The sequence below is a fragment of the Sus scrofa genome, chromosome 7 (assembly GCF_054392235.1).
Source record: "Sus scrofa isolate SSC_HxYL_T2T_F1_AM1 chromosome 7, Sscrofa_HxYL_maternal_Yorkshire_Landrace_v2.0, whole genome shotgun sequence".
In the NCBI taxonomy this organism is placed as follows: domain Eukaryota; kingdom Metazoa; phylum Chordata; class Mammalia; order Artiodactyla; family Suidae; genus Sus; species Sus scrofa.
The window spans coordinates 11,711,046-11,739,041 of NC_139389.1; the positions used below are offsets into that span (position 1 = coordinate 11,711,046).

The 27,996-nt window shown below is 38.5% G+C and overlaps 1 protein-coding gene across 1 annotated transcript in view; it reads right to left on the reverse strand.

The window, feature by feature from the left end:
- The window catches only part of DTNBP1 (dystrobrevin binding protein 1), a 118,091-nt gene that overhangs the window by 75,990 nt on the left and 14,105 nt on the right, over positions 1 to 27,996 (reverse strand). Inside the window, 2 exon segments of the mRNA NM_001098600.1 lie at positions 4,557 to 4,689; positions 9,978 to 10,038. Coding sequence (NP_001092070.1) covers positions 4,557 to 4,689; positions 9,978 to 10,038 — 194 coding nt within the window.

Sequence of the window (27,996 nt, forward strand, 5' to 3'; positions counted from 1 at the left end):
GCCATCCAGCTGGTTAGGCCAGATCAAAAGAAAGATGCAAGCTCTGCACGAGGCTGCCGTGCTCTTACAGCACCTGGCTACCTGCCTACGAATTAACAGAATCTGCTGCTGCAGACGGAGGTGACAGTCTTTTCAAGCAGACCATACAAAACGAACCACGCAGTAGAGAAAGTTCAGAAAAGCCCTTGACGTTTTAGATTTCCATATAGGAACAGAATTAGACCACCCTCTAGTGGAAGCTCAAGAGAATTCAATCAATACTTTGCAAACGTTTTACCATCAAATGCACAGAATAAGAATGTGGCAGGATTCTGGATGACAACATTCTGTGTTATCCTTACACACTGTCTTCCACGGTGTAGAATTGTTCTACATGGTTCTTCTCATCACACTGCATGCCATGGTTTTTCATTTTAACCATATGGCAGCTAAACTGCCTACCATCTATTCAAACCCCTCTGTCAAAGTCAATGGTTTTAGAAAGTTGCAAAGGCTAGAGAGACCCCCAGGAGAACGTCGGCATCCTGGTGGCAGTTACCCGGCCCTGCTGTGTCCCCAGAGCCTATACACAGCACAGGACCCTCAGCAGATTCTAACATGAACCAGGCGCTGTGCTGAGTGGTTTACGCCTGTCACCTCAGTCAGCCTGCACCCACCCTATGAAGCAGGTCCTCTGGTCCTCAACTGCAAACCAAGAAGCCAAAGCTTAGAGCAGCTAAGAAACCTGCACAGAGGACATTCCCATGTGGCTCAGTGGTAACAAACCTAACTAGTATCCATGAGGATGCGGGTTTGATCCCTGGCCCCACTCGGTGTGTTAAGGATCTGGTGTCGCCATGAGCTGCGGTGTAGGTCACAGACACGGTTCAGATCTGGTGTTGCTGAGCCTGTGGCACAGACCAGCAGCTGTAGCTCTGATTTAACCCCTACCCTGGAAACTTCCATAGGCTACTGGTGTGGCCCTGAAAAGATAACACAAACAAACAAAAGAAAGAAACCTGAGTCTCACAATTAGGAGGCTGTGGAACTGGGATCTAAACTCAGATCTGAGAGTCAGTCCACAACCCTTATTTTCCAATTCCGGGCACACCTTTATTGTTTCTTTCTTAAATGACAAGCCTTACCAGTAATTACCTTTTACACAGGCTTTTGTAAGCTGGATGGATCACACGCCATTAAAAGAAAAACAACATGAATGGATTATCCATTCTTAATTAATTCCTGAGGGAGCATGTAATCAGGAGTCATATTTATTAAGCCATAGGATAATACAGCTAAAAGCATAATCAAAGGTCCAAACCGCTCACACATTAATCTCTTATATTTTCATAAAGGCAGCCCTTAGAGAGAGCAGGGCGGGACTAAAAGCGTTACACAGCCTGGAAAATGGAGGGACTGACGGATACGGTATTAGAATCAACAGTGAAAGGGCAAAAAGTTCAAGAGGATCCTGTGACTACATACAGATCAGCCTCTATTCACTTCTAAGCTATTTTTTAAAATTATTGCTTGACTATTAAGCCTGGTAATATTATATCAAGGTATTCAGGTGATGATAAAAGAGTATTTTGAGGCTACCCCAAAATAAAAGATTCCACAGTATTTAAGACCAAATGATTCGAACATCTAAGAATGATGCATAAACTCATTAAAATGAATCCATAAAATACATTGATATAGATATGTGTTTATACAATTACCAAATTTGGTTTCAAAATATTTTCTTCAGGCAAAAGGGAACAAAAGCAAAATAAACAAATGGACCTATATCAAACTAAAAAGCTTTTGCATACCAAAGGAAATTACTAACAAAATGAAAAGGCTATCCCCTGAATGGGAAAAGATACTGCAAATTGATGTGTCTGATAAGGGGTTAATATCCAAAAATATATAAAAACTCATACAACTCAGTATCAGAACAAAACAAAATCTGATTAAAGGATTCGGAAGATGTGGTATATATACACAATGGAATACTACTCAGCCATAAAAAAGAATGACATAATGCCATTTGCAGCAACATGGATGGAACTAGAGACTCTCATCCTGAGTGAAATGAGCCAGAAAGACAAAGACAAATACCATATGATATCACTTATAACTGGAATCTAATATCCAGCACAAATGAACATCTCCTCAGAAAAGAAAATCATGGACTTGGAGAAGAAACTTGTGGCTGCCTGATGGGAGTGGGAGGGATCGGGAGCTTGGGCTTATCAGACACAACTTAGAATAGATTTACAAGGAGATCCTGCTGAATAGCATTGAGAACTTTGTCTAGATACTCATGTTGCAACAGAAGAAAGGGTGGGGGGAAAAATGTAATTGTAATGTATACATGTAAGGATAACCTGACCCCCTTGCTGTACAGTGGGAAAATAAAAAAAATTATTTAAAAAAAAAAAGTTAGGCAGAGAATCTGAATAAACATTTTTCCAAGAGAGACATACAGATGGCCAACACATGAAGAGATGTTCAATATGGATTATTACTGGGGAAATGCAAATCAAACCCACAATATCACCTCACACCTGTCAGAATGGCTATTATCAAAAAGACAATTAACAAGTGTTGGCGAAGATGTGGAGAAAAGGAATCCTTGGGCACTGTTGGTAGGAATGTAAATTGGTGCAGCCACTATGGACAACAGAATGGAAGTTATTCAAAAAATTAAAAATGGAGCTACCATACAATCCAGCAATTCCCCTTTGAGGTATTTATCCAAAGGAAATGAAAACACTTAACTCAAAATTATATCTGTGCCAAGTTCACTGCAGTATTATCTACAATAGCTAAGGGCCCATCAATTAATCAATGGATAAAGATGATATGATATAAAGATATATACAATGGAATATTACTGAGCCATAAAAAAGAACGAAATCTTGCCATTTGTGACAACATGGGTGGACCTAGGGGGTATTAGGTTATGTGAAATAAGTTAGAAAGACAAATACTATATCATATCATTTTATACATGGAATCAAAAAAAAGACATGAATAAACAAAATAGAAACACACTCATAGAACAAATGGGTGGTTGCCAGAGAGGAGGGTAGTAGGATAGTTGGCTAAAACAGGTGAAGAGGATTATGAGGTACAAACTTCCAGTTATAAAATAAGTAAATTATGGGAATTCAACATACAGCAAAAGGAATAAGTCAATAATACTGTAATAACTGTGTACGGTGACAAATGGTTACTAGACTTAAATGGTGATTAATTCATAATATATATAAATGTTGAATCACTATATCATACAATATTCTATTCATTTGAAGTGTATGTCAATTATACATCGATAAAAAAATGAATCATATTATTTGGAAGTGACTGTTTGGAACAGTATTTCAGAGACTCCTTTAGCTTTAATTTGCTTTTAGTGGTCGATGTTCTCAGATTAGTAAAGAAAGTGAAATCAAGTGAGCATTTGGGAAACTGGCTCCCTTCATTTAAGCCACAAAAATGCTATTTCTAAAGAAGATGGTGTTACATCACTAAATATCAACTTTTGCAGGAAATTATAATCTTGATTGACAATGAAAACAGAATATTTTCTATCTTAAGACTTACATAAACTGCATTTCCCAGGCTTAACTATGAAAAGTACCTCACAACATCTTGACATATAGTGGGTGCGAGAAACGGTTAGTTGTTATTGTTATCAGCTGCAGCATGCCAAATACCATTTGGGTCTATTTTATGAACACACAAAAACATGATTTATGATCTGCTAATTACTTGCTTTGTAAATCAGCTTTGTTTTGCTTTAAAAAAGGTAACACTGAAAAACAGGAAGAGATGACAGGGTATCCTTACCTCCTTACCTACTAAGACGACACCAGATTATCAGCTCAGGAAATTCATCTCCTACATAGATAGCTCCTACCTCTTATTTCAGCAAGATCTTAATCTTAGTTAGAAAATAATAAGCCACAATATTCTCTTCAGTTGTGGGGCTGTAAAGAATAACAGTTAATTTTCTGAACATAAACCCAAGAAAGAAAGAATTTCACTGTAATTCATCCCAATGAAAACAAAAAAATATAAACCTCCAGAAGGTGTAAATTAAACCAAACTGGTCCCTTCATTTAACTGAATCTGTTTGATTTCTCATCAGTTTGAGGAGGGGAAAAAAGCATTTTTTACGACATAAAGCTCTGAGCAGACCTAATTTTAAAAGCAACACCTTTCAGAGTACATCCTACAGCCATAACGAAGGCACCCTAATCCCTTTAATTTCCAACATTTATATTTTTAAAGAGACTTAACGTCACAAAGCCAACCTGAATCACTTTACTAATCAACAAAATTATGTTTCCTGAGCAGAACTGAGGCAGAAAAAATTAGTGGCATATTTTAGAAATCATTTCTACATTTTAAATCATTGTTTTCTGTCAAATCATCAGTTAATTAGAATACGAAATTAATTAGAACTCACTATCCCCCCCCAATCCTGTTAAGCAATAATTACATGTATTCTTAGAAAGTGTTGGAATTATACCAAGTTATTTTCATTCCTAGCAGTCACGGACAGATCCCGACCAAGGACTTACTCAGGTTTGCTGTCATGGATTCTAAATCTGCGATTAAGCCTGGAAGCTGCTGCAGCTGTTGCTGCAGCTCGAGCAGGCTGGTCTGCTTCTTCTCCCAGTGAGCAGAAAGCATAACCACTTCGCTGTCCACCAGCTGTAACACAGGAGAGGAGGGTAGAGTGAAGGCAGACCGGAGGCAGAGAGATTCGAGTCAGCATCATCAGTCAGCCAAGGTCATCGTCCAAAACCCTTCTACTGCGGACAGACAACAGAATACCCAAAAGAGACTGGAATTGTTTTTCTTCTTAGAAAAGAAACCACCTCTACATTCAGGGCAGAAAACCTCAAATTACTGCTTGGACCAGTGCATCTTAACCCCAAGAGAAAGCCCAGTGATGACCTTAGAAGTCACTTCTAACTAGTCCCTATTTTGAAGTAAACCATGCATTTAAGAATTCAAATCTAGAAAAAAAAAATTAAACAAAAGCTACCACTAACAACCGAAAAGAAAACAAAAACAAACCCCACACATAATGAATGGTAATTATTTGCTTGACAAAAAGGAATTATTTTAAAAGTTCCCTAATACATTTAGAATACATGCGATTCGATTTACGTTTCAACAGGAACACTTATGGCATAAAATAAGGTAAATGGTACTTGCATACAAAGGAATTATTGAGGCAACTGATCAATTCCAGAAACAGGAGAAAAGGATTTATAGAAACAAAGAAGAAATTCAGAAAGGCAAGGTTCCTAATAGCAGGGTTGTGAGATGCCAGGCCAGCCTAAAATAATTCTAACTTCTTTTTCTCAAGACTGTAAAGAAAATGACAGACATTAGTTTCTCCCAGACAATTTTGTTTTGGTCTTAACATGGTGAGAGAGCAAAGGGCCTAGAATAAGATTCAGGAGCATGGACAGGTCATCTTTGGAAAACATCACCAGTGATAAGCAAGAACTCTGAAAGGGACCCACAATCTGTACAATAAATATCAAGATTGCAAAATTCATTACATAACGGAAGAAAATGTACTTGAATTTTACATATAAATCAGAGTTCATAGTTACATTTTAAAAGGGACAATTTACACATCCCAAGATTAAGATTCTTCAAGAGCTGAAACATGAATACAACTGATTTTTACGGAATCTCACTAAAGCAAGCAAGAACTTTTGGAGGAGTAAATAGATCAAAATGAGATAGAAAATTCTTTAGTTGCATGTGGTGCTAGACTGTTGCAGTCTCTACAGGTTAATGTTCTAGGAATTCACAACATTGAAACTGAAAAATTAAGCGACAATAAAGAAGTGAGAAAGCTGCCTGTTTCCTCACGTTGGCCCCACCTCCCAAGCCTCCCCATCCCGTTATTCTGCCCACACTGGAGAGCCACCCACAGCATCTCACAGGCGAGCCTCAGCCGAGCTGGGGACCTGACACCGGTGTTGCTCCAGGAGCATTCCTCATTAATGTGGTAAACTCAACCATGCCTGGGCCAGCTAGTTTTTGTAAGGATCCCCAAGAGTAGTTTCAAAAATACTTATTGGCACTAACAGATACAGCTGTGGTACAATAATACGGAAATGGGTGCTTGAAACAAGGATCCGTAGCCAGAGGATTCATTTGTAGTAACATCCAACAAGCTCCTACTACTGCCCACTCTGCCAGGCACTGTTTGAGGCAGTGGAGATTTCATGGTGAATAAAATAGAAAAAGAAAAAAAAAAAAAATCCTGCCCTCTTGGTGGTTTAGTCTGGAGTAGGTCTCACAAATTCTCTTAGTTTCAGTTTTTAAACTCCAAAAAAAGAAAAAAATAATCCTGTCTCACAGGGCTGATGTGAAGACAAATAAGATATTTTCCCTGGTACAGGGCATATCTTTGTGTTTTTAGGGTCGCACCTGCAGCATACGGAAGTTCCTAGACTAAAAGTTGAGCTGGAGCTGCAGCTGCCTCCTTACACTACAGCCACAGCAACCCTTGGATCCTTAACCCACTGAGAGAGGGTGGGGATCGAACCCACATCCTCATGGATACTAGTCGAGTTCGTTACCACTGAGCTACGACAGGAATTCCTGGGTATACCTTTTTTAAAGTTTATTAAATCTTGTTTTTTTTAACCATTTTATTTATTTATTATTATTTTTTCTTTGTCTTTTCTATAGCCACACCCACGGCATATGGAGGTTCCCAGGCTAGGGGTCGAATCAGAGCTGCAGCCGCTGGCCTACACCACAGCCACAGCAACACGGGATCCGAACCTCCTCTTCAACCTACACCACAGCTCATGGCAACACCAGATCCTTAACCCACTGAGCGAGGCCAGGGATTGAACCCACAACCTCATGGTTCCTAGTCGGAGTCGTTAACCACTGAGCCACACGGGAACTCCAAGTTTATTAAATCTTAATTACTCTGATTCATTTTGTTAAAACTTTGAAAAATCCAAAACAAACAATTTTCAGATATTAGCCATTTCTCACTGAAAATTAAAGTGCTACGTATTTGAATATTAAAACTGAAGCACAGTATAGTTCATGTCTTTCACAAAATTGAAAATTATATTCTGTATATAAAGAAGTATACATAGATTAAATCAGAAAACATTAAATTATCTTAATTTAAAAGAATGGGACGTTGAATGGATTCTCAGAAATCATTATCAGCTATTTCATAATAATGCTAAAACACTGTGAGCATCTTCTCTGTGCCAAGCCCTGTGCTAAGAAATTCACATATATCATCTCATTTAAACACAGCAACCCTGTAAACAGAGCAGTATTGTTTTTACAGAAGAAACTGGGGCACAATGAAGCTGAGTCACTCTCTCAAGGGCTACAGAGGAGCTAGACTCAATCCCAGAGAATTTGACACTTAAACTCATGCCCTTAGTCGATATTCTGGGGATTGTGTTACAGGGGGACATGAAAGGAAGAAGGAAAGCAAAAACTAGCAAAAGAAAGGGTTCTGGAAAAAAAATGTACTTCAACTTTACTAAGAAATGAGCTATCTCCAGAACGCCAATTTTTCTTCTCCAAGTGAACAGTTCTGCATAAACCCAGATTTAACACCAGAAATCACCTTTAAGCAGCAAGACAAAATTACAAATCACTCCAAAATCCCTTCTGGTAGAGACGGAAGTCAGGAGAAGAAAGAAAACGCAGCAAACGCCAGTGATCTTTAAAGTGGGTAACAGTAAGTCCCTGCTTTGTACGAAACTCCACAGTTCAGAGTCTGGGGATGATGTCATTTCATGTGATTCCCAGACAACTCTGTTTGGTAGGCAGGGTAAGGGGTGTTTCACCATTTTACATATGAGAAAACTAAAAACAGAGAGACTCTGTTTATCTGCCCAAGGTCAGAAGGACTGACTGCAGAAACTAAGGCTTCCCACATCCAGTTCAGTTCACTTTCCACCGCAGGCACAAGAGACGGACACTGAAACACAAAGAGTGAAGCATGCCCAACTCAGCCGGCTTACACACCGAGCTGTTAAAACACGATCTTCAATAGCAAGGCAAGCAAATATTTCCCAATAGGAAGCAAAGAATGACTAGAAGTATAACTTTAAAATGGTGCCCTCAGACTCCAACCCTTAAATCACTATCAATTATGTATTCATTTATGCATGCTAGGGAAGAGGAAAAAAAAAATCAAAGAACTTAAAAGAAAAAACTTGTCAAAAAAGCCTAGACAGCTGTTCTCTAGGATACTGCTTGCACTTTAAGGCTGTATACTAAGGATTAGCTTCGAAGTAGTGGAGTATGAAATAATTTGTCAAACAAGATTGAATTGTCCTTAAATATATTTGTCCTGGTAAGTGGGGTAGACACTGGTTAAAGGCCACTAAACACACATGAGCACAGTCTGACCAAACACACACATGATAAAACACTTAGCATATTAAAGATATACATGTTAAATATTTACATATGCCTCAACAATACATCAGAGAGCATTAAAATAAACTTTCATTTTTAAAGCTGAGAACTACATTTCTGGAAATCAATAAAGGCACTTTTGATCCTTTATAAACAATCTCTACCTCTCTCTCTCTTACATTTTTAAACTTCCTAGTTTAACCTTACACTGAGAGATGGAGCCATTGCAAATATCCAAGAGTTTTATGCGGGAGTCTCAGACTCAGTTCCCCAAGGACAAAAGCCTTCTATCCCTGTATATCTCTAAAGCTTTTGTTTTAGCATTTGACCCAGCTTCCAGTTTTTTTGTTTTTCGTTTGTTTTTTTTTAACAAATCTGATTTCAGTTCCCCTATGTTTTTTTTTTTTTTTTTTTGGGGGGGGGGGATGTTGTTTGTTTGTTTTTTGCCTTTTAGGATTTCTCTCTCTCTCCTTTTTTTTTTTTTTTTTTTGCTTTATGTAAGTTCCCAGGCTAGGGGTTGAATCAGAGCTGTAGCTGCCAGCTTACCCAACAGCCACAGCAATGAGGGATCCTAGTCACATCTGCGACCTACACCACAGCTCACAGCAACATCACCCAGATCCTTAACCCACTGAGCAAGGCCAGGGATCGAACCCAAGTCCTCATGGATACCAGTCGGGTTCATCACCACTGAGCCACAACAGGCACTCCTCTCTTAATTTTTGTAAAAAACAAAACAAAACAAAACAATCTATCCAGCATTTAGGTGTTTTATAGCTATAGAGCTTTTCAAAGTATCTGGTCTGCCTTACTGACAGAAACCTATATTCTCCCTCTTCAGTAATTTCTAAGAGAAACCCTAATATCTAAATTTTATCTTATGTATTACTGAGCTTTATATAACGATTACAGCTTCACTAATTTTGCTAAATGTTAAAAGTGAGACCGTCTATATTAATTAAAAGTCAGAATCACATAAGTGTTTTTGGAAAGAAAGTTTGACATCAATAGCACAAAGTATTTAATCATGGCTAAGAAAGCTTCATGTAGATATACCAAATAATCTTAGTTACAAGTCACGTTTATTCATCACATACTCTATAGCACTAGTAAATAGTTTGTTCTTCTAAGTAACTGAAGTTGACTCCTGAAATTTTTATATTTATTTGCAAATAAGCAAGTTAATGACTGAGCAAAATTCAACTTCTGCCCCTCAAAAAGGAATTCTTAAATAGTAAGCAAAAAGAAGTGGCATCTCATATTTTACATATCCTGCAAAGGTATCAGACTCAAACGCAAAGCATTGTATTTGGATAAAATGAATATTTACTTATGACTCTAGAGTAAAAGTTATAAACTTTCTCAGCGAACTAAATTACTTGACTGAGAAATTATGAAAAGGTGCTTTAATATTTAGGGAATTTCATCATCAATTAGTAAATTAAATTTCAGATACCGTGCGAAACATTTTAACACAACCACAAATTAAACTTCTTAGAAACTAGCACTTAACGTTGCAAAAGGATATTTTCCCACGAGTGTTTAAGACTAGCCAACTCTACCTCTCCAGCACGTGCACACTCCTTGGCTCTTCGGTGGAGGGCTGCCCAGGTGTCTTCATACCTAAGAAAAGCAAAAAAAAATTCAAAATACAAACTATACACCAAAAAAATCCTAGCTAAAAAAATGAACCTGGAACATCCTATGGTGTCAGAAAGGAAACACTCAAAAAATACGGGAGATAAATTACGAAAGCACAGAAGTCAACTTGAAGGGGCTTCCGATGGTCAAATTTGGGTCAGCTTCAGCAACACAAACAATGGTAGTAATGGGTTATAACTCACAGAATAAAACACATCTCCCTGAGTTCACAGTGATTTAATAACTGAATAAATAAATGGGGCAGAAGGGGAAAACTCTTCCTTACAGTAGAATTCCAATTAATAATTATAGAAAAAATAGTAAAAATAGAAAATCACCATTTGATAAACAGTAATAATTATTTCAGGCAAGAGTCTAATAGATGCTAAAATTAGTGGGTGAAAGTATGAAGAAAAGAAGGATAATTTCATAGTCTCAAAGCATTTCTCCACAGGATATTCATTCATTTAAAGGGTGGCGGGGGACAGGAGTTCCCATCATGGCTCAATGGTTAATGAACCTTGCGGGGAGCCGAGGAGATACAGGAGGCCAAGGAAGGGAACTAGCCTGACGGCACAGTTCCGAAGGCAGGGTTCCTAACCGAGGAAAAAAAGCCCACCCGCCGGCACAGTTCCAAGGGCAGGTTTAGAAACAGAGAAAAGGGCTTACCCGGTGGCACAGTTCTGAGGGCAAGTTCTAAAAATAATGAGGCTCACCTGCTAATCCGACAACAATAGCAACAATAACAAAATGAAGGCTTTGCACACTAGTGCAAGAATAAAAATTGCTTCTTGGAAAATTCAGTCTTTCCTGTTATTTACTTATTACTCAGCCTTTTCTGTTATTTGCTATTCTTTGTTATTTTTCTATATTGTTTTGTGATTCAATAAAATTGGAACAACAAATATTGGAACAGTAATAAAATAATAAGAGTTTCACCTTGGTGAAATTCCCCCTATTCAGATCTAACGTAAGCAAAAACAAAGTGTTCATTGGTTTGTTACAAGTAAGAATAGGTTTTATTTTATTTATTTATTTATTTTTTGTCTTTTTGCCATTTCTTGGGCCGCTCCCGCGGCATATGGAAGTTCCCAGGCTAGGGGTCCAATCGGAGCTGAAGCCGCTGGCCTATGCCAGAGCCACAGCAACGAGGGATCCGAGCCGCGGCTGCAACCTACACCACAGCTCTGGATCGTTAACCCACTGAGCGAGGCCAGGGATCCAACCTGCAACCTCATGGTTTCTAGTCGGATTCGTTAACCACTGCGCCACGACGGGAACTCCCAAGAATACGTTTTAGAGTTAGGTCATTGCGGAGTGTATAATAGGTTACAATAGGTTAGACATACATTATTCTTGATGGAAAAAATAATAACCTTACTTTTAATAAGTTTTGTACGGGGCTTTTAAGTTTTATGAAATTAAGTTGCTTTGATATAAAAAATATTTTCTCACACTGTCCCCTGACCATAACGCTTTGAAGTTAGCACCTCAAGCTTTAATCTAAAAAATGAGTTTTTCTAAACGTTAAATTCTTGTGCTTGTGACCTTTCTAGTTGTTAAAGATTAGCTTAAAACAACGGGTGGTGCTTGCTAAGAGTAACCACCAGATGTTTTATACCGAATTGCCTTATTTTCATATAATGATTTTTCCACATAATGTTGTGTACCCATTAAAATTTTACATGATGCATTGTATCCGTTGGTTTTAATTAAAATCCTTAGACCACAATGTATATCTACTGTACCATGTAGTCTAAAATCGAACCTTTGAAAATATGACCTAAGCACTGTGATGTAAGTTATAATTAAGCTGTCTATATAAACTGTTACCTATGGTAATAAAATCTGAGCAGTCCAGCACCCTGAAAGAAGGGACAAAGAGGCTGTCTCCGTGTGTTTCGCCGACACTGTCCATCCTCGGAGGGATACCCTGGCTGCTGGAGCTGGACTCCGGCAGAACCTGACTAGTATCCATGAGGATGCGGGTTCGATCCCTGGCCTCGCTCAGTTGGTTAAGAATCTGGCATTGCTGTGAGCTGCAGTGTAGGTCACAGACTCGGCTCAGATCCCGAGTGGCTGTGGCATAGGTGGGCAGCTACAGGTCCGATTCAGCCCCTAGCCTGGGAACCTCCATATGCTGTGGGTGAGGCCCTAAAAAGACAAAAAATAAATAAATAAATAAAAGGGGAAAACAGTATTAACAGTGGAGAAACCTGGCAGACACTTAAGCATGTGATAAATATCAACATGAACAGTCACGAGATGTCCACATCATGTGCTTACTGACACAGCACCGGAAGGACAGAACACGCTCCTGGTAGTCTCACCATCAAAGTACTGACTTGAATTTAACTGTGAGAAAATAGCAGATAAATCCAAATTGAGGAACATTTTGCAAAATAACTAGCCAGTACTCTTCAAAAGTGTCAAGGTCATTAAAAAAAATAAAAGCATAAGAACTGTTACAGATTAAAGGAGATGAAGGAGATATGGTGACTAAATACAATTTGTGATCCTTGATTGGATCCTGAACCAGAAAAAAAGCACATTTTGAAGACAACTGATGAAACTGAATAAGGTATATAGTTTACTTATCACTGTTAATTTCCTGGTTTTGATCATTGCACTATTATACATGATCCTCAAAATATAAGAAACAAAAACTGACAGAATTGAAAGGAGGAACAGTTCTCCGATAATAGAGACTTCAATAACCCACTCTCAATAATAGGTAAAACCACACAGAGGGTAAGAAAAGAAAGAATTTGAACAACGCAATAAACCAACTAGATGTAAGAGGACATATACACAACACTCTATCCAACAAGAGAATACACTTCTACTCAAGGGCACATGGGACAGTCTCCAAGACAGACCATACGTTAAGCCACAAATTAAGTCTCATTAGATTTTAAAAGGCAGTATATGAGAAAATCTCTGAACCTTCTGCTCAAATTTTGTTGTGAACCTAAGAATGCCCTAAAAAATAAAGTTTGTATTTTTTAAAAAGATAGCTACCATATAAAAGGTGTTCTTTGACCACAACAGAATGAAGTTAGAAATTAATAACAAGACAAACACTAAAATAGTCACAAGTTTATGGAATTAAATAAAACACTCTTAAACAATCAATGGGCCAAATAAGAAATCACAAAGGAAATCAGAAAATCTTGAGATGAATGAAAATAAAACTACAACATATCAAAACTATGAGATGCATCAAAAGCAGAGCTAAGAGGGAAATTTATAGCTATAAATGTTTACATTTAAACAAAGATATTGGTAAACGAAATTCAACAATACATTAAAAGGCTAACACATCATTATCAAGTGGGTTTATTCCAGGGATACAAGAATGGTTCAACATCCATAAATCAATAATGTGATACACCATATTAACAAAATGAAGGATAAAACTCTCATGATCATCTCAAAAGATGCAGAAAAAGCATTTAATAAACTTCAACATCCATTTATCATTAAAAACTCTCAACGAAGTGGGTATAATGTAACTCACCACAATAAAGTCCATATGTGACAAACCCACAGCTAATAACATACTCAACAGTGAAAAGCTTAAACCTTTCCCCTAAGGTCAAGGACAAGACAAGGATGCCCAAACTCACCATTCTTATTCAACACAGTGTTGGAAGTCCTAGCCAGAGCAATTAGGCAAGAAAAAGAAACAAAAGGTATCCAAATCAGGCAGGAAGAAGGAAAACTCATTATTTGAAGATTATATGACATTACATACAGAAAAATCCTAAAGACTCTGCCAAAATCCTGTTAGAACCAATAAATGTAGTAAAGTTACAGGATTCAGAATCGACACCAAAAAAATCCATTGTGCTAATGACAAACTAGCAGGAAGTGAAATTAAGAAAACAATTCCATTTACAACTGCATCAAAAAGAATAAAATACCTCAGAATAAATTTAACCAAGGAGGCACAAGAATTGTACATTGAAAACTATAAGATATTCATGAAAGATGGAGTTCCCATTGTGGTACAGCAGAAACGAATCCGACTAGGAACCATGAGGTTTCGGGTTCCATCCCTGGCCTTGCTCAGTGGGTTAAGGATCTGGCCTTGCTGTGAGCTGTGGTGTAGGTTGCAGATGCAGCTCAGATCTGGCGTTGTGGCTGTAGTGTAGGCTGGTAGCTACAGCTCCAATAAGACCCCTAGCCTAGGAATCTCTTTATGTTGCGGGTGTGGCCCTAAAACGATGAAAGAAAAAAAAAATTTGTATGGAACCACAAAAGACCCAAAATAGACAAAGCTATCTTAAGAAAGAACAAAGCTGGAAGCATCGTGTTTCCTCATTTCAATGTCTCTTAAAAAACTGTAATGGGAGTTCCCGTCGTGGCACAGTGGTTAACGAATCCGACTACGAACCATGAGGTTGTGGGTTCGGTCCCTGCCCTTGCTCAGTGGGTTAACGATCCGGCGTTGCCGTGAGCTGTGGTGGAGGTCGCAGACGCGGCTCGGATCCCGCGTTGCTGTGGCTCTGGCGTAGGCTGGTGGCTTCAGCTCCGATTCAGCCCCTAGCCTGGGAACCTCCATATGCCGCGGGAGCGGCCCAAGAAATAGCAACAACAACAACAACAACAAAAAGACAAAAGACAAAAAAAAAAAAACAAAAAACTGTAATAATCAAAACAGTATGTAATTGGAATAAAAACAGACACAGAGATCAATGGAACAGAATAGAGAATCCAGAAATAAACCCACACAAATACGATCAATTAGTTGACAATAAAGGAGCCAAGACTATACAATGAGGAAATGATGGTCTCTTCAGCAAAAGGTGCAGGGAAAACTGGACAGCCACATGCAAAAGAATGAAACTGGACTACTGTCTTACATACACCGCACTGCCAAATTAACTCAAGATGTATTAAAGACCTGAATGTAGGACCTGAAACCATAAAACTCCTATAAAAAAACAGGCAGTAAGCTCCCTGACATAGGTCTTGGTGATGATTTTTTTTTTTTTTTGGCCACACCCACAGCACACAGAAGTCTGGGCCAGGGATCAAACATATACCAAAGCTGTAACCAGAGCCGCAGAAGTGACAATACCAGATTCTTAACCTTCTGAGTCACCAGGGGACTCCTTGGTGAGGATTTTTGGGATCTGACACCAAAAGCAAAGTCAAAAAAGGCAAAAATAAAAAAAGCACAATGGCATCAAACTGAAAAGCTCCTTGCATAGCCAAGGAAACTATCAACAAAATGGAATGTCAATCTACTGAATGTGAGAAAATACTTGCAAATCAAAAATATAAGGACTTAATATCCAAAGTATGTGAAGAAATCATACAACTCAATAGCAAAAAAGCAAACAATCTGATTAAAAAATGAATAGAGGCTTTGAACAGACATTTTCCCAAAGATATACAAATGACCAACAGGTACATGGAAAGGCACTCAGCATCAGTGATCACCAAAAAAATGCCAATCGAAACCACAGTGAAGAATCCCTTCACCCCTGTTAGATGGCTATTATCAAAACACAGCAAATGACAAGTATTTGAGAGGATGTGGAGACAAGGGAACCCTTGCACACTGTTGGTGGGAATGTCACTTGTAGCCACTACAAAAAATAGCATGGAGTTTCCTCAAAAAAAATTAAAAATAGAATATACAATTCAGCAATTCCATTCCTGGGTACATTTCCAAAGAAAACAAAAAAAAAGTAATTTGACAAGGTACATGCACCCCAATGTTCATAGCATTATTTAAAATTGTCAAGGGAGTTCCCATTGTAGCTCAGCAGGAAGAAACCCAACTAGCATCCATGAAGATGCGGTTCGATCCCCGCCCTTACTCAGTACGTTAAGGATCCCTCGTTGTCGTGAGCTGTGGTGTAGGTCGCAGAATCAGTTCAGGTCCTGCATTGCTGTGCCTGTGGCACAGGCCAGCCACTGTAGCTCCAATTCGACCCCTAGCCTGGGAACTTCGATATGCCACAGGTATGGGCCTAAAAAGCAAAAAATTAAAAATAAAAATAAAATTTTCAAGACATGGAAGCAAACTTTGCCACTTGCAACAACATGGATGGGCCGGGAGGGTATTAGGCTTAGTGATTAAGTCAGGGAAAGACAAATATCGTAGGTTACCACTTACATGTGCAATCTAAAAAATAAAGCAAAAAATGAATATAACCAAACAGAAACAGACTCACAAAGAACGAAGTAGCGGTCACCAGTGGAGAGAAGTGGTCACCAGTGGAGAGAGAGCAGGGGGGGAGGGAAAGCTAGAGGGAGGGAATTAAGCAGCACAAAGGACTACGTATGAAATAAATAAGCACAAGGATATCTTGTACCGCACAGGGAATACAGCCGATAATTTATAATAACTTTAAATGGAGTATAATCTACTAAAAGTTTGAATCACCAGGTTGTATACCTGAAACTAATATTGTACATCACCTACACTTCAACTGAAGTATTTAAAAATAAATAAATAAATAACAAAACAAAATAAATCCGAATTCATAGATACAGAGAACCAGGGGTTGCCAAAGGCAGCGGGTGAGGGGTTGGGGTGTGTGTGTGTGTGTGTGTGTGGGTGTGTGTGTGTGTGTGTGTGTGTGTGAAATGGGTAAAGGCAATCAAACACATAAACTTTCAGTTACATACAATGTACAGCATGGTGACTATACTTAGTAATAACTGTACTGCATATTTGAAAGCTGCTAAAAGAGTAAAACATAAAAGTCATCATCACAAGAAAAAAGTATTTTAACTATGCATGATGAGGGACACTAACTAGATTTATTGTGGTGATCATTTTGGAATATATACAAATATTGAGTCACTACGCTGTACACCTGAAACTAATAGTGTCATACGTCAATTGTCTCTCATTTTTTAAAAATGTTCAGGCTTAAGAAAAAAGAAAAGATCTCAAATCAACAGCCTAACTTCACAATCCAAGGAGCTAGAAAAAGAACAAACTGAATCAATAGCGAGCAGAATGAAGGAAACAGTGAAGAGGTTTAAGAAAATGATTCTAGGAGTTTCCTTCGTGACTCAGTGGTTAATAAACCCAAGTAGCATCCATGAGGATGCGGGTTCGATCCCTGGCCTTGATCAGTGGGGTAAGGACCTCGTGTTGCCCTGAGCTGTGGTGTAGGTTGCAGATGTGGCTCAGATCCAGCATTGCTGTGGCCGTGGTGTAGGCTGGCAGCTGTAGCTTCGATTGGACGCCTAGCCCGGGAATCTCCGTGTGCTGTGGGCGCAGCCCTAAAAAAATAAAAATAAAAATAAAAAAAAAGAAAGGAAAAGAAAGAAAGAAAGAAAGAAAGAAAAGAAAAGAAAAGAAAAGAAAACAATTCTATCTAAATAGCAACACATTTTTTTAAGGAATTGACCAAGGAAGTGAAAGACTTGTACAATGAAAACTACAAAACACTGCTGAAAGAAATTTAAAAAGACATAACTAGATGGAAAGATATCTAGTGTTCACTGAATGGAAGACATTCATTTTTAATCATTTTTATTTTTTCCATTATAGTTAAAGTGCCCTGTCAATTTCTACTGTACAACAAAGTGACTCAGTCTCACATATATATACATTCTTCTTCTCACATTATCCTCATCATGCTCCATTACAAGTGACTAGATATAGTTCCCTGTGCTATACAGCAGGATCTCATTGCTTATCCACTCCAAATGCAATAGCTTGCATCTATTAACCCCAGATTCCCAGTCTATCCCACTCTCTCCCCCTCCCCTTCAGCAACGACAAGTCTGTTGTTAAGACGTTGTTGATAGAACCACGATAATCTACAAGTGCAATGTGTAATCCCTTCCAAAATCTCAATGGTATTCTTTGTGGAATTAGAAAAAAAAATTCATACTAAAATTCATATAGAATGTCAAGGGATCCTGAAAAGCCAAGACAATCTTGAAAAGACAAAGTTGGAAGACTTGTAGTTCTTGATTTCAAAGCTTACTACAAAGCCACAATAATCAAAACAATGCGGTACTGGTATAAAGAGAGCATATAGGCCAATGAAACAGAGAGCCAGAAATAAACTCTTACAAGTATGGTCAAAGAATTTCCAACAGATGTGCTAGGATAGTCTTTTCAACAAATATGCTGGTGCTGGGGAAACTGGTATCCGCATGCAAAAGAATAAAGTTGGACTCAACACCATATACAAAAATTAAGTAAAAACGAACCAAAATACCCAAATCTAAGAAAACTAATACGTTAGAAGAAAACATACAGAAAAGCTTCATGACATCAGATTTGGTGATGATTTCTTGTCTATCACACCAAAGGTACAGGCAACAATGAAAATAGACAAACTGGACTTCATTGAACTAGAAACTTTTAGATATCAAAGAACACAATCAACAGATTAAAAAATGCAACTCCCAAAATGGAAGAAAGTATTTATAAATCACATATCTGATAAGGGATTAATACTCAGAATATACAGAAAACTGCTAGCACTCAATCAAAACAAAAACAAACAAACAAAAAAAACCAAACAAGTTTTGGGGAAAGGTAACCAGTGAAATGTACCCTGAGAGGGAAAGTAAGATGGTGCAGCTGCCAGGGAAACAGTATAGTGGTTCTTCAAAAACTTAAAAGTAGGGAATTCCCGTTGTGGCACAGTGGTTAACGAATCCGACTAGGAACCATGAGGTTGCAGGTTCGGTCCCTGCCCTTGCTCAGTGGGTTAAGGATCTGGTGTTGCCATGAGCTGTGGTGTAGGTTGCAGACGCGGCTCGGATCCCTCGTTGCTGTGGCTCTGGCGTAGGCCGGAGGCTACAGCTTCGATTTGACCCCTAGCCTGGGAACCTCCATATGCCACGTGATTGGCCCAAAGAAATAGCAAAAAGACAAAAAAAAAAAAAAAAAAAAAAAAAAACTTAAAAGTAGAATTACCATGATTCAGCATTTCCTCTTCTGAGTATATATTGCCAAAAAAGCTGAAAGCTGTGTCCTGAAGAGATACTTTGCACACCCATGTTCATAGCAGCACTATTCATAGCAGCCAATAAATGGATGCAAACCAAGTGTCCATTAATTGATTAATAAGCCAAATATGGCATAGTCATACAAAGGAATAATATTTGAAATATTATTTCTGTCTTAAAGAAGACAGAAATTCCTTTGGGGACTTCCTGTTGCGGCACAGCGGTAACGAACCTGAATAGTATCCATGAGGATGCAGGTTTGATCCATGACCTTGCTCAGTGGGTTAAGGATCTGGCTTGCTGTGAGCTGTGGTGTAGGTCACAGATGTGGCTTGGATCCCACGTTGCTGTGGCTGTGGTGTAGGCGGGCAGCTATAGCTCTGACTGGACCCCTAGCCTGGGAACTTCCATATGCCACAGATATGGCCTTAAAAAGCCGAAAAAAAAAAAGAAAAAAAAGAAAAAGAAGTTCCTTTGAATTAGTGTCAATGACAGTGGTGCTCATTTTATAATACACAGAAAAACCGAATAACTATGTTGTGCGCCAGGAACTAACATCGTATTTAGGTCAACTATACTTCAAAAACAAACAAGAAAACAAACAGAAAAAGAGGTCAGATTTGTGGTTACCAGAGGCAGGAAGCAGAGGGAGGGGAACTGGATGAAGGCCATGAAAAACTACATACTTCCAATTGGTAAGAGAGCTAAGTACACAACCAGGGATGTCATGCGTAGCATGATTAATATAAATAACACTTCTGTACATTACACATGAAGTTGTGAGAGTCAATTCTTAGAGTTCTCATCATAAGGAAAAAGTTCTTTTTTTTTCCTTTTATTTTGTATCTAGAGGAGGTAACAGATACTCACTAAACTTACTGTGGCAATATCACGAGATATCTAAGTCACATCATTATGCTGTTAACACCTTAACCTTATACGGCAGTGTAGGGCAACTCAGTCAATTCAACTCAATCAATAAAACTGGAAACATCAATTCAATTCAATCAGTAAAACTGGAAAAATCAATTCAACTTACTCAAAACTGGGAGAAATTCTGACATATGCTACATGAATGAAACTATATTTACTGTGCCAGTACCATATGGTTTTGATGACTCCAGCTTTGTAGTATAAAGTCAGGGAGCCTGATTCCTCCAGCTCCATTTTTCTTTTTCAGGATGTCTTTGGCTCTTCTGGGTCTTTTGTGCTTCCAAACAAACTTTAAAATATTTTGTTCGAGTTCTGTGAAAAATGTCCTTGGTAATTGGATAAGGATTGTACTGAATCTGCAGAGTACCTTGGGTAGTATAGTCATTTTGATAATATTGACTCTTTCAATCCAAGAGCATGGTATATCTTTCCATCTATTTGTGTCATCTTTGATTTTTTTCATCAGTGTTTTATAGTTTTCAGAGTACAAGTCTTTTGTCTCTTTAGGTTGGTTTACTACTAGGTATTTTATTCTTTTTGATGTTATGGTAAAAGGGATTGCTTCCCTAATTTCTCTTTCTACACATTTTTAATTAAAATAATTTTATGATTTAAATATCTGCCATTTAAAATGGTCTTTCAAATCAAGAAAAGAAAGAGCTGGTTCTTTGAAAAGGTAAAGAAAATTGAAAAACCTCTGGCCAGACTCACCAAGAAAAGGAGAGAAAAAACCCAAATAAACAAAGTAAGAAATGAAAAAGGAGAAATCACAACAGATACTGCAGAAATATAAAAAACATAAGAGAATACTATGAACAATTGTACGCCAACAAATTTGACAACCTAGAAGAAATGGACAACTTTCTAGAGACTTACAGCCTGCCAAAACACAATCAAGAAGAAACAGGAGTTCCCGTCTTGGCACAGTGGTTAACGAATCCGACTAGGAACCATGAGGTTGTGGGTTCGGTCCCTGCCCTTGCTCAGTGGGTTAACAATCCGGCGTCGCCGTGAGCTGTGGTGTAGGTTGCAGACATGGCTCGGATCCCGCGTTGCTGTGGCTCTGGCGTAGGCCGGTGGCTACAGCTCCGATTAGACCCCTAGCCTGGGAACCTCCATACGCCGCAGGAGCGGCCCAAGAAATAGCAACAACAACAAAAGACAAAAGACAAAAAAAAAAAAAAAAAAAAAAAGAAACAGATCAGGAGTTCCCGTCGTGGCGCAGTGGTTAACGAATCATGAGGAATTCGCAGTGGTTAAGGAATCATGACAAAAAGACAAAAAAAAAAAAAAAAAAAAAAAAAGAAGAAACAGATCAAGCGAACAGACCAATTGCTGGAAATGACATTGAATATGTCATAAAAACACTCCCTACAAATAAAAGTCCAGGACCAGATGTCTTCCAAGTGAATTCTACCAAACATACAAAGAGGAACTTATACCCATCCTCCTTAAACTTTTTCAAAAGCCTGAGGAAGAAGAAACACTCCCAAAGACATTCTGTGAAGCCACCATCACCCTAATACCAAAACCACACAAAGATGCCACCAAAAAAGAAAACCATAGGCCAATATCTCTGATGAATATAGATGAAAAAATTCTCAACGCAATTTTAACCAACCGAATCCGACAACATATAAAAACATCATATACCACGACCATGTGGGATTCATCCCAGGTTCACGAGGATGGTTCAGCACAAGCAAATCAATCAACATCATACACCGCATCAACAAAAGAAAAGTCAAAAACTACATGATCATCTGAATAGATGCAGAAAAAGCATGTGACAAAGTCCAACATCCATTCATGATAAAAACTCTTACCAAAGTGAGTATAGAGGGAACATACCTTAACGTAATAAAAGCCATTTATGACAAACCCACAGCAAATATAATACTCAGTGGAGAAAAGCTGAAAGCCTTCCCACTACAATCTGGAACAAGACAAGGATGCCCTCTCCCACCACTTTTATTCAGCATAGTATTGGAAGTCCTAGCCGCAGCAACAAGACAAACAAAAGAAATAAAAGGTATCCAAATGGGAAGAGAAGAGGTAAAATTGTCACTCTATGCAGATGACATGATACTGTATTTAGAAAACCTTAAGGACTCCACACAAAAACTACTTGAACTGACCAACAAATTCAGCAACGTAGCAGGACAAAAGATTAACACTCAGAAATCAGTCGCATTTCTGTATATAACAATGAAATATTACAAAAGAAATACAAAAATACAATACCCTTTAAAATTGCACCCCAAAAAATCAAATACCTGGGTATACACCTGACCAAGGAGGTGAAAGACTTTTATACTGAGAACTATAAAACATTAAGCAAGGAAATTAAAGAGGATTCAAAGAAATGGAAAGATATTCCATGCTCTTGGGCTGGAAAAATTAATATTGTAGAAATGGCCATACTACCCAAAGCAACCTACAGATTCAATGCAATCCCTATCAAATTACCCATGACATTTTTTACAGAACTAGCACAAACAATCCAAACACTTATATGCAACCACAAAAGACCCAGAATTGCCAAAGCAATTCTGAGGAACAAAAACCAAGTAGGAGGCATAACACTCCCAGACTTCAGGCAATATTACAAAGCCTCAGTAATCAAGACAGTGTGGTACTGGTACCAAAACAGACATACAGACCAATGGAACAGAATAGAGAACCCAGAAATAAAGCCATGCATGTATGGTCAATTAATCTTTGACAAAGGAGGCAAGAATATTAAATGGGAAAAAGACAGTCTTTCCAGCATGTGTTGCTGGGAAAACTGGACAGGTACACGCAAATCAATGAAACTAGAACACATTCGCACACCATACACCAAAATAAACTCAAAATGGCTGAAAGACTTAAATGTAAGACAAGACACCACCAAACTCCTGGAAGAGAACATAGGCAAAACATTCTCTGACATCAACCTTACAAATGTTTTCTCAGGTCAGTCTTCCAAAGCAATAGAAATAAAAGCAAAAATAAACCAACAGAACCTAAACAAACGTACAAGCTTTTGCACAGCAAAGGAAACCATAAAAAAAAAAGACAACTTACAGAATGGGAGAAAATAGTTTCAAACGATGTAATTGACAAGGGCTTAGTCTCTAAAATAGACAAACAACCTACGCAACTCAACAGCAAAAAAAGGCAACAACCCAATTAAAAAATGGGCAAGAGACCTGAATAGACATTTCTCCAAAGAAGACATACAGAAGGCCAATAAGCACATGAAAAAAATGCTCAACATCACTAATTATTAGAGAAATGCAAATCAAAACTACTATAAGGTACCACCTCATACCAGTCAGAATGGCCATCATTAAAAGTCCACAAATAACAAATGCTGGAGAAGATGTGGAGAAAAGGGAACCCTCCTGCACTGCTGGTGGGAATGTAAATTGGTACAACCACTATGGAGAACAGTATGGAGGTACCTTAGAAAACTCTACATAAAACTACCATATGACCCAGCAACCCCACTCTTGGGCATACATCCAGACAAAACTTTCCTTGAAAGACACATGTACCCACATGTTCACTGTAGCTCTGTTCACAATAGCCAAGACATGGAAACAATGTAAATGCCCATTGACAGATGACTGGATTAAGAAGATGTGCTATATATACACAATGGAATACTACTCAGCCATAAAAAAAGAACAAAATAATGCCATTTGCAGCAACATGGATGGAACTAAAGACTCTCCTACTGAGTGAAGTAAGTCAGAAAGAGAAAGACAAATACCATATGATTTCACTTATATCTGGAATCTAATATATGGCACAAATGAACCTTTCCACAGAAAAGAAAATCATGGACATGAAGAACAGACTTGTGATTAACAAGAGGGAGGGGGAGGGAGTAGGAGTGACTGAGAATTTGGGGTTAATAGATGCAAACTATTGCCTTTGGAACAGATAAGCAATGGGATCCTGCTGTATAGCACTGGGAACATTGTCTGGTCACTTGTGATGGCGTATGATAACGTGAGAAAAAAGAAAGTATACATGTATGTGTGACTGGGTCATCTTGCTGTGCAGTAGAAAACTGACAGAACACTGCTAATCAGCTATAATGGAATAAAAGTCAGTATAAAAAAATAAACTACAATATAAAATAAAAAATAAAATGGTCTCTCAGTATTAGTTCCAAAGAGAAAATACTGTTTCAGTGCAATGAACAGACACATTATAGACATTCCTATGGTTGTAAAATTTTCAAATTTAGTCACCAAATGCATCCCACCCCTCAAACCTACCACACAGAAGTCTACCCCCCTAAAATAAATTTTTCAATGAAGTCATTTCACCTAAATCACTAAATTAAAAAAATAAAGACAACATACAAAGAGTACATCATTAATTAATTTTTACTATACCTCCTTTCATGTTCACCTACGTTCCTTACTCAACAAAGCCAAGCAGGAAAATAATGTCAAATTAAGCACTCAGAAGAAAAAAGTCCCCAGATTTAGCAACCATAAAAAGAAACCAGGGAGTTCCCATTGTGGCTCAGCAGTAACGAACCTGAATAGTATCCATGAGGTTTGACCCCTGGTCTCAATCAGTGGGTTAAGGATCCAGCGTTGCTGTGAGCTGTGGTGTAGGTTGCAGATGCAACTCGGATCCTACGTTGCTGTGGCTTTGGTGTAGGCGGGCAGCTGCAGCCAATTCAATCCCTAGCCTAGGAACTTCCATACACCTCAGATGCAGGAAAAGGACGGGACTGGATGGAAAGGAAACAAAAAGCCATAAAAGAGAAAGCAAAGTGTATGCATAGATGATTGTGTCATAACACATGTAGGTAAGGAGAAGGCACGTACCTTCTGCTGCACACACGGCTGCTGCTCACTCATTAGATGCCACACTACTAGGTGCAGAACCACATGTAACAACATATGTAAATCACACACTAATCTTTATATCAGCTTTATTGAGTTTTAACTGACCCATGATAAAATTCATGCTTTGGGGATTTTCCACAAAAGCAAAGGTAATGAGGAGAGAGGATTAAGATGGCAGAATAGAAGGACTGGAGCTCAACTTCTCTCCTAAAAACCACAAAATTCACAACTAAAGGCTGAGCAATCTCCACCCAAATGGACTGGAAACCTTAAAAAAGATACCCTACTCCAGAAGAAAAAGAGGAGGCCACATCAAGAGGTAGGAGGGGCGATTTCACAATATAAACAACCCCATACCTCCCGGGTGAGAAGCTCCACAGACTGAAAACTAACTGGTTCACAGAGACTCACCTATAGGAGTGAGAGTTCTGAGCCCCACATCAAACCCTCACCTGTGGGGATTTGGCACTGGGAGAAAGAGCCCCTGGAGCATCTGGCATTGAAGGCCAGTGGGGCTTGTGCACAGGAGCTCCACAGGACTGGGGAAAACAGAGACCCATTCTTAAAAGGCACACATGGACTTTCATGTGCACTGGATCCCAGGGCAGAGCAAGGTCTTCACAGGAATCTGGGTCAAACCTGACTGCAGTTCTTGGAGGACATCCTGGGAAAACAGGGGTGAATGTGGCTTGTTGTGAGGGAAGGACATTGAAAGCAAAGCTCTCGGGAATATTCAGCAGCATGCCTTTCTCTGGAAGTGGCCATTTTGGGAAAATCTGGCCCCACCCATCAGTCAGGTCTGAGAAGCCCCAGAGCAAACAACAATCCAGGTGGGATCACAGCCCTGTCCTTCAGTAAACAGGCTACCTAAAGACCCCTCAGGCACAAAGCCCCACCCACCAGAGGGATAGGAATCAGCTCCACCTACCAGGGGGCAGGCATCAGCCCCTCCCATCAGGAAGCCTACAGCAAGCCCCCATGCTGACTTCAGCCACATGGGGGACAGACACTAGAAGTAAGAGAGGCTACAACTCTATCATCTGTAAAAAGGTCACCACACCTAAAACCTATAAAAATGAAAAGACAGAGAACTAAAACTCAGATGAGGGAGAAAGGAAATCCCCAGAAAATCAGTTAAGTGATGAGGAGATTCTCAGCATCCAGGAAAAAGACTTTAGACTGCTGATGCTAAAGATGATGCAAGACATTGGAAATAAACTGGAGGCAAAGATGGATAACTTACAGGAAACACTGACCAAAGAGATACAAGATATAAAACTTAAATAAGAAGAGATGCAAAATACAATAACTGAAATAAAAAATTCACTAGAAGCAGCTAACAGCAGAATACAGGAGGCAGAAGAATGAGTAAGTGAGGTGGAGGACAGATTAGTGGAAATTACAGATGTGGAACAGAAAAGAGAAAAAAGATTGAAAACAAATGAAGAGAGTCTCAAAGAACTCTGGGACAACGTTAAACGCACCACATCCATATTATACGGGTGCCAGAAGGAGAAGAGAGAGAGAAGGGGACAGAAAAAATATTCCAAGAGATAATAGCCGAAAACTTCCCTAACATGGGAAAGGAACCACTCAGTCAAATCCAGGAAGCATGATGAGTACCATATAAAATAAACCCAAGGAGGAATACACCAAGACACATATTAATCAAACTGACCAAAATTAAAGACAAGAGAAAATCTTGAAAGCAGCTAGGGAAAAGAAACAAGTAACATACAAGGGAACCCCAATAAGGTTATGGCCGATTTTTCAGCAGAAACTCTGCAGGCCAGAAGGATGTGGCATGATATACTTAACGTGATGAAAGGAAAAAACCTCCAACCAAGATTACTTTACCCAGCAAGGCTCTCATTCAGATTTGAAGGAGAAATCAAAACCTTCACAGATAAGCAAAAGTTGAGAGAATTCAGCAACACTAAACCAGCCTTACAACAAATACTAAAGGAACTTCTCTAGGCAGAAAAGAAAACACAGCAACAGGAAACAGAAATTCCACAAATGACAAGGCTCACCAGTAAAGGTATATATTCAATAAAGATACGAAATCATCCATGCACAATTATACCACCAAAATCAGAAATCATGAGAAGAGGTGGGTACAAATGCAGGACACTGGAGATGAACTTGCAATTAAGAGAACAACAACTTAAAATAATCTCATATATAGACTCTTATATCAAAACTTCAGAATAACTGCAAACCAAAAATCTACAATTGATACACAAAACAAGGAATCTCTGGAGAAGAAATACATCTCATAGTAAATAAGTGCGTAATCCACCATGAAGAGGGTCATTCGACATCATTCTTGGAATGCTGAAGTCTTCTTAGATCTGATTCTGATTTCCTCTCCATCAAAGAATTTATGATAATTATAATTAAATAATGCAACTGTACAATTAAATAATACAGTTCTACAATTGCATTATTAATAACCACTTCTCTCCATGGTAAAATGTAAGGTCTACAATGTCTTGTTTATCACATCACCTAGAATGGTGTAATGCCTATATTGAAGAATCAATAAGATGTAACAAATTGTGAGGATATATTTATATAGTTACACAGTTTTTTAACCAATTTATGCATTTTATATTTATTTTCAGAGGGTGTATTATTTTTGTTATTCTTACCAGTTATTCTTTTTATTATGCTATATAAAATACTTAATGATAAAAAAATAATACTAAAGTTCATGCTTTGAAAGTGCACAATTCACAGTACATCCAAAGAGCTGGGGCAACCATCACCACTGTCTGAGTCCAAAACATTTTCATCACCCTGTAAAGAAACCCCTACCCATTAGCAGTCATTACTCACTCTCTCCTCCAAACCTTGGCAAATGTTATCTTTCTGTCTCTAGGGACTCCCCTATTCTAGCATCTCATATAAATAGAATCATACAATATGTGCCTTTTTTGTTAATCCCTTTCACTTAGCACCATGTTTTTAAGTTTTATCCATGGTAGCAGGTGTCAGGCATTCCTTTTGGTGGCCGAACAATATTCTGCTGTATGGAGGTACCAAAATTTGTTATGCATTCATGAGCTGAGGAATATCTGTGCTGTTTCTGCTTTTTGGCTATTATGAATATTACTTATAAATGGTATTGCTATGCACATTTGGGTGTAATTTTTTATGTGGGCATGGAGTTTTTAATTCCCTTGGTGTGAAACTGCTGTGT